This window comes from Pyrgilauda ruficollis, unplaced genomic scaffold, assembly GCF_017590135.1.
Source record: "Pyrgilauda ruficollis isolate IOZ18807 unplaced genomic scaffold, ASM1759013v1 scaffold41, whole genome shotgun sequence".
Taxonomy (NCBI): domain Eukaryota; kingdom Metazoa; phylum Chordata; class Aves; order Passeriformes; family Passeridae; genus Pyrgilauda; species Pyrgilauda ruficollis.
In genome coordinates, this window is record NW_024525601.1 from 6127396 (window position 1) to 6135366 (window position 7971).

Here is a 7971-nt window from a genome sequence, read left to right on the forward strand (position 1 = left end):
ATGAACAGGCTTGAGGTGGTAAGTGAAGGAGAAATAACACGCTGTAAGGACAGGGTCAATGGCCTGCTTCCTCTGGTCCTTCTGGTGGTGACTTTTAAAACTGAAGGAATAGAACACTCTCCAACATGACAAAGGTAGAACAGTGAAGCCAAAACTACAATATCTTCAGAAAAGATGTTTAACCCCTTGGAATCCAAACCTTTCCAACACAAACAGTTGTTCCCTACAATATGCAACTTCTGTACCCTTAAAATTCTGCATCTTCCTACTGTAACCAATCCAAGCAGACAGCGCATAAGAATAATGAGAATAAATGGCCGCAGAGCTTGGTGATGCAGCCAGGGGATAACAGAGACAAAACATGGAGTCACCTTCCACAGCCAAGAAGTATTTTTTCTGACTATTAGAACTGTATTGCTAACCTCTAAAGGGGAACGTGAACTGTATTAGTTAAACGTAAAGAAATCTGATGATGTGATTTTCAATGCTCTCCTTCACAGTTATACACTTAGCTACCCAACATGGCAAAAGGCAATATAGCTTTTTCAGTATTTCAAATTGATCCAGCAGCTCCTTTACAAAAACTTGTCCAAGAATCTGAAAAAACTAAGAGCCACATCCAAACACTGAGAAGCCTGTAGCCTTCTGCAATTTTGCACTGATTAACTGAATATCCCACGCCATTTACCAAATTATCATCTGAAAGACATGCATTTATCAGTTCATTAGCCCATTTCATGAAGATTTATCAGTCCAAATTGAGAGAAATCTCTTACATCAACAAGTGGATGAAATGATAGTATTCATTTAAGGGAAACTAGTTCATTCTCAAATCCCAGATTTTCAAGCCAAGAACTGTGTTTTATATCGTCTCTCTCAATTATTCATACAACTATATAATATTAAGGTAATTAACAGAAGTAGCAGATATGAAAACTAAAATATAAAAAGATTAAGTGGAGACCTTGCCAGAAGTAAATGAGAACAACTGTACGTGCCTCTTAAGAATGCTGATCAAATAAACTTTTCCAATTTACTGCTAGGATAGTTCTCAACATGATGACAACTTGCTGAGGACCTGGGACTAAGCACTCATGGTAGTAGGGCAAGGAGGATAACAGTCATCTCTAACCATAAACTCAAGATTCCCTAATGTCAGAACACAAACTTATATACAATATCTTTGGACACCAACAGAAAGAGGAATCCAAAAGTCTCTAGAAAAGTAGCTGACAGGGCAAGGAGGATAATAGTCATCTCTAACCATAAACTCAAGAAGCTTCCTTAATGTCAGAACACAAACTTATATACAATATCTTTGGACACCAACAGAAAGAAGAATCCAAAAGTCTCTAGAAAAGTAGCTGAAATTAAAAATAAAGGTAGAAATTATTTCCAAGCATTTCTTAGAGCTAAAAGCAAAAATTTATATATTACAGAAATACACAGGAGCCCATATCTTCTGGTCAAGTGGTTTTTAGAGACTATCTGCAGACAAAAACTAGCAATGAACACTAGCGCTCTAAAATATTTTCCAACCATCCTTTATTGACAGCACCATCTCAATCTAAAGAACAAATTACAGAGGATAACATTTGCAGAACTTCAAGGTCCTTTTCCCCTGTCATACTTAAAAGCTTCACTACTTTCATAAGTTCAGTGATACACTTCCAAATATTAACAAAAAGTAATCAACAAAAGAAGTTAAGAACTAAGAGTTGAACAGACACACTCTGAACATTGCTATGTATCACAAGATTCAGTAATAGAATAGGTTTTTGAGGTTTCTTAAAGTTTTACCACAATTTTGATGGAAAAAGAGAAAAAAGGAAAAGAGGCAAATTGTATGACACAAGATCTCTACAGAAGTCACAAGTGCATTTGTCCAGAATGATGTGTTAACTCAGACATCTTTTCAAGATCTGCAACTTTTAGCAAGCAGAAAGAAGCTTGGGACCCCAGAATTTCTACAAAGAGCATGTTACTAGACTTAGCCTAAGTCTAGACAATAACGTCCACAAGACCTTCACAAACTACCGTGTCTAAAATCACAATCACAAATACTCAGTGCAGCTGTCAGCCAGAATTTTAACATTAACTTCATGCCCACTTCTACCAAAATACTTTATATGGCACCACTTGTTAAAGAAACAAAAATTCAGAAACCACTCTTCAAAACCAAATTCAGTCACATCTAAAAACTGCACCTGGATAACTAATCCTAAAGATTGCTGATACTCTTCATCTGCCTGTGTTGCCAGCACTCAAATTTGACCAGCCAGGAACCTACAAGCCACTCAGCTCTCCAAATCAACTGATGCACATAAGGCTGTACCTAAGTGCACAAAGGTAGGAAAACTGCATTCTTCTTCCCACCAAAACATCAGTAACAATTTCAGTGAAGTCTGAAATACAGTATGATAGTGTTGGAAAAAACTTCCAGCATTGCTGCATCTTACACAGATCTTACAGTATTTCCAACAATGTCTAAAAATCAAGGAGAAACTTGCTTTGCATATGCACAGCATGTTTAAAATACATCTATTTTTAGTTTCTGGTTATAGAGAATTGCTAAAATTGCTAAACAAACATAGGGCTTAAAATACAAAAATACAATTATTGCAAGATGGACTGATTTCATCATTAATGGAAGTATCTCTATTAAGCATTTATTCAGAATGATGTTTTGGTGATACAAACTTGCAAAAGTTCCTAATATTCTTCTTTGATTGTAAATAATTTAATTACACTTTATTTATTATGTATTGATAAGCAAATATTCACCAAAAATTCACTTATTTCTTGTCTTGATTTGATACTACACTTATGCTTATTTTCCATACACCATCTTAATGAATATCCTTTTCTGCTTCTTGGCTCATTGAGACGCTGGAATTTATTTGGGCGGATTGGCAAAATAATCTATTTAAATAGTAAGTAGACAGGTCAATGGGAAGCTCAACAAAAGATGTGACAAAAGACTAAAAGCAAAAAACTTTGTTTTATTGTGATACCTCGTTTTTGAGTATCTACTTCAATTACAGATATTTACTTTTTATATAGATTACACACCTATAGGTTGGTTTCTTTTTTTGTTTTACACAAGGAGATCACAACAATGAGGAGAAGTTCCAGAAGAACTAAGGAAGCATTTACCAATGAGCTTGATTCCTACACACGTAATAACCCTAATCTTAGTACCATTACTCTCTTCAGACTGGTAGCTGAAGCATAATACAAGCTTCAGCTTACCCTAGGACATTAGTTCACCTCAAAGCCTCTCAAAAATCCCTTCACACGTGGCAAGTTTCAGTGCAGTTTTCAGCACAGCCACCTTTCTGCTCTAAAAGGAACATGACCTCTCTAAGCGCCTGAAGGATTTCTGCCATCTCAGCAACAAACTGAAGTGGTCCAGCTCCACTGTGCACCTGGATAACGCGAGCAAGGCATCTCAGATTAGATGCCATCAGTTTAGCTCCATTCTGCTTATTGCTACTAAGTATTTTTGAATTATACTCTACACATCAGGACAAGCAGTGGGGCACAGACCTAACAGAAGACAACAATAAGGAGCACAAGAAACAGTATTGCCAAGAAGAAGCAAAACACAGTATTTAACCCACTTAGTCACCTCAAAACTTCACGGTTCTGTAGACTGAAATTATATGACTGCTCCACATGAGCACAAATGGAATACTCAAGCTAGCATTATTCTTGATTAAGAGGTTTCTGCTTAGGATTGACCACTACAAGGATGAAGAATGAAGACCATATAAGCTCCACCCTCTTATAAGATTTTTTTCCCTAAATCTTCCCTCCTGCAACACTGAGAATGAAAGGCTAATTTATCAGTATATAAAGCCACTTCCAACTACACAAACATGCATTAACTGCTTAGGAGATAGCAAAAAAAACCCATTTGCTTAAGAAGACCCCCCCAAAATTTCAAAAATTAATTAAGAATACGTTAGTAATAATAGAGAAATATTTTATAGGACAACAGACACAACACGCATAAGATCCTAAATCAACCTCTGAAGTGGCTGAATCAGTTTTGCTCCACAAACAAGAAAATACCTTCTCTACACATTATTTTAAAAACCCCTAAGTCTCAGAAGTAGAAGCCTAAGACCATGCCTTCAGGTACTTAAGTATTTTCAACTCAGGATCATCAGATACCACAATCAGGTTTAATTTCATAATTTTTTGTAGGATTTGACTGCTGAAGATCCAGTTCTATCCGGAGTAATCCTCTTGTGCCATAGGAAGATGTTCACAACATAAATAGTTCCAACGGCTTATTATTTCTGGTATCCTTGTCAGCCATGACCACGTGGGAGTGCCTGTGTTGCTACAGTCACATCATTCAGTTGCATGACAAATTGCCAATCAAAGTCCATTGAAAGCTGGGCCACCACACAGGAGACCCACGGAAACCACATTGCTGCATACTCGGTATCTGCCCAATCAAGCAGTCTGACAGTGCCTAACAGCTTTATTTGTCTAAAAGTGAATACAACATTGCACTTCACCTTAGTTTGAACCAACTCAAAATCAGCTTAACAAAAGAATCGTCCTTCTTGAGCTTTCATCACTTCCCTGCCGTGTTTTCAGCACCACCCATGGTTTCAGGTGAACCCATTCATCTCACTTTCTCCTAAAAGTAATTAGTTGCAACTTTCAATATGCCAGAAATTGAGAACTTTGGAGTATAACACTCAGAGAAACACAAAAGCTCTTGGATGCCAGAATGCTCTTCTAGAAGTCCTAGAACTTGTATATTGTTGGTGTGGGAGATATGAGATAGCAAACACCCCAACCCTCTGCCTGTCCAGTTTTCACTGTACCAACATTTACAGGTCATGCCATTCCACCTGTCTCAGCATCATTTCAGAGTCAGATGTCCCACATATCAGATGATGAAAGATCCAAAGTGTGAAGAGTCATCACACTGAAACCAGCAGTGACAGAAGCACCTCTGACTGCACTCACTGATGGTAAACACATTATTGGAGAAGGTCCTTCTCTAGGAGAATGATCAGCTGAGGTTCTTGCTGCATAAGCTTGTAAGAGCACAGGCCCTGTTATCCTTAACACCCAAAACAGCCACAGGACTGGTGATAAGCCTTGTGATATTAAACATACTAAAAAAACTATACTTGAAAATTTTACTTGCACAGGCATCACATTCAAACACAGCAAGGTCTGCTTTGCAGCATCAGGCTTCTCAAACGCTCTGCTGCCCATGCGAGAAGTCTGCCTAATGGCATTAAGGTACCGACTTCAAAACGTCAATACATTTCTCTGGTAAAAAAAATCCCCGAAGCTCTTAGTACCCGAGATCTGTCACAGCTGGTGATGATGGCTTAGTTCTTAATAAAATTGCAAATGTGCCAAAAGCTGTGTGAACTACTGCACACCATGAGGAGGCATGGAAACGTTATGTCACTGGAGTGTGCAGTATATGTAAAAAAAAAAACAGAAAAGACAGACTCCGTTCTAGAATAAATTGTAAATTAGTGTTACACTCAGCCCATTGATTAATTACAAAATCTAAGAGAAAAGAGGGGTAGATTCATCATGTACATATTTGCCTCAACTACTGAAAATACTTAGTGTTCTTAAAGCTCATCTGGTACTAGGTATATCTATTAAGACAATTCTTGGAGAAAATTATGTAACACTCATTAATTACTCATAGGAGATACAAACCCTTGGAAGGTCATGAACCCACCCTATTGTCTAGCTTCTCAGAATACTACACTGTAGAGTATTCATTTCTTTATTGGGCACTGATCAGACAAAGGAATGTGCTAACACTCCATAACCCCTTTATTTATGAATACAGAACCACAGAATCCAAAAGACTTCCAAGTCTTCCAAGACTTCACACTCTCTAAACCATATAATACCACAAAGTGCCACCGCTACTCCTTTTCTGGACACTTCCAGAGGAGACAACTCTGCCTTAAGATTCAGTGACCCTACCAGATCATGGCTACACCATTTTGGACACAGAACTCTGTGACAGCTACCCCTGCTGACATTGGCAACTCAAAGCTTCTATCACAGTACGAAGCCATTGCATTAAACAGTGTCCAGACATAAAACAATTTATACACTACTTATTTAGGTTTTTTTCCCAATAAATATTTTGTCTGTATCTTGTATATAATTATTTATTATCTCATATACTTATATTAATCACATATTTCATCATGATATAGTTGTATTACAAATAAAAGTGGCACTTGGTAGTACTTACATTGTTCATAAATCGATAAATTTTAATGAAATTTAGAAATAGTTCCATTTCTTAAAATGTAAAACAGATATTTAATATAGCCCATCTATATTCAAAAAAATAGAATTTACATGCTAGAAAATGAAGAGGAAATTATACTGGATAAAGAAACTAAAATTAAATTTTTTATCAGACTAAATTAGTACAAAAATTCAGAGCTGATTTTCCTGCGCATTTCACATGACAAAACGTGCAGGCAGCTAGCAGGTTTATGGCATTTACCACTCGCTCAGAAAACGAAACCACGACAGAAACGGGCGATGCCCACTAGCAGCGCCAGCAAACTACAGCAAACAGCCCGTACGCGGAAAAGAATCTCCACCTCCCCGAGCTGTGAAGATGGAGTAAGTTTCGTTTCGCGTTACGACAGAGAAAAAGAACCGAAAGGACACGCGACAGGGCAAAGGCGTCGCCAGACACGGTATTTAAATGGCAGCCACCGCTGCAGACGGGAAACGGCGCTCATCGCCAACACTTTGGAGAGCAGAAACAGAGCCACACAACCCTTTAGGCTGGAAGCGACCCCTGAGACCCCCGAGCCGGCGCTGTGACTAAACGACAAGCACCGCGCCAACGACAAACGCTCTCCGGAGCGCGGCACCGCGCCCGCCGCCGCCGCTGCCCGCGCGGGGGCGCTCGGGGGCCGCCGGCTGCCTTCCCGCCGGCCGCCAGGGGCTGCTCCCGCCGCCGCCCCGCACCGGCCTCTCGGGCTGCGGGAGAAAGGCGACGGCGACGGAGCGGCCGCGGGCTCTCCGCCATGGCTGCCCACCTATCCCGGCAACAAAGCTGGCGGGCAGGCGGCGGGCGCGGCGGCCCCCGAGCCGGCTGTGACACCCCCGCTCCGCCCCGGCCGCCCCTCAGCCCCAGCGCCGCAGGGACGGACGCTCACTCGTGAAACAACGCCACCGCCGCGCCCGACGCCGCCCGCCCTGCCGCGTACCTGGCAGACGGCGCTGCGGAAAGCGCGGTAGTTGTCCTTGCCGTAGCTGAGCACTTTCTCGTCCGGGTCCGCCTGCTCCCGGCGCCGGTCGAAGAGGAACACGGTGCGGTCCCCGTTGCCGCGAGGGGTCAGCAGCGCCAGCCTCCGAGGGGCGCGGCTGCCTCCCGCCGCTGCTGCCATGTTGGGGAGCTGAGGAGACTGAAGCCGTCCTGCAGCGATGGCGGCAGCGACGGCTCCTGCTGCCGGGCCCGCTAGCGCCCCCGCCCGGCAAAATACGTCCTGGCCGGGGAAGGAGGAGGCGGAGCCGGTCTGGAAGCCGAGGGAAAAGGCGCCGTAGAGACCCGGAAGAAGAAAGTGCGAGGGAGGGAAGGAGAGGGACGGCGGTGGCTGTGCTGCCGGCCATGCGAGGTGGTGCGAGGGGGCGCTGGGCAGGCGGGTGAGAAGGGCCTGGAAACAAAAGCGCCGGTTCGGCGATGCGACCTGGGAATAAGTTAGCGCCCTCCGCCTCGCATCACTTCCTCCGCCGGGTGGGGCAGGAGCGGGATCGGGATCAGGATCGTCATCGTCGCCGCAGGAAGCGCAGGCGGGCTGGGCCATGGGAGCGCGTGCTGCGCCCGCGGCTGCCGCCCGCCGGCCGTTGCGCCCGGAGCGGGCGGTGGCGCGGGACCCGCAGCGCGAGCGGGACCGGCGGGGGGGCGCCCCGCGCCCCCGGGGGGGGGGCCCGCCG

The 7971-nt window shown here is 43.2% G+C and overlaps 1 protein-coding gene across 1 annotated transcript in view; it reads right to left on the bottom strand.

The window, feature by feature from the left end:
• The window catches only part of SMCHD1 (structural maintenance of chromosomes flexible hinge domain containing 1), a 69622-nt gene extending 62150 nt beyond the window's left edge, over window positions 1-7472 (bottom strand). The window contains exon 1 of the mRNA XM_041477752.1: window positions 7245-7472. Coding sequence (XP_041333686.1) covers window positions 7245-7424 — 180 coding nt within the window. The 5' untranslated portion in view covers window positions 7425-7472. The remainder of the gene's footprint in view (window positions 1-7244) is intronic.
• Window positions 7473-7971: the final 499 nt, after the last annotated feature.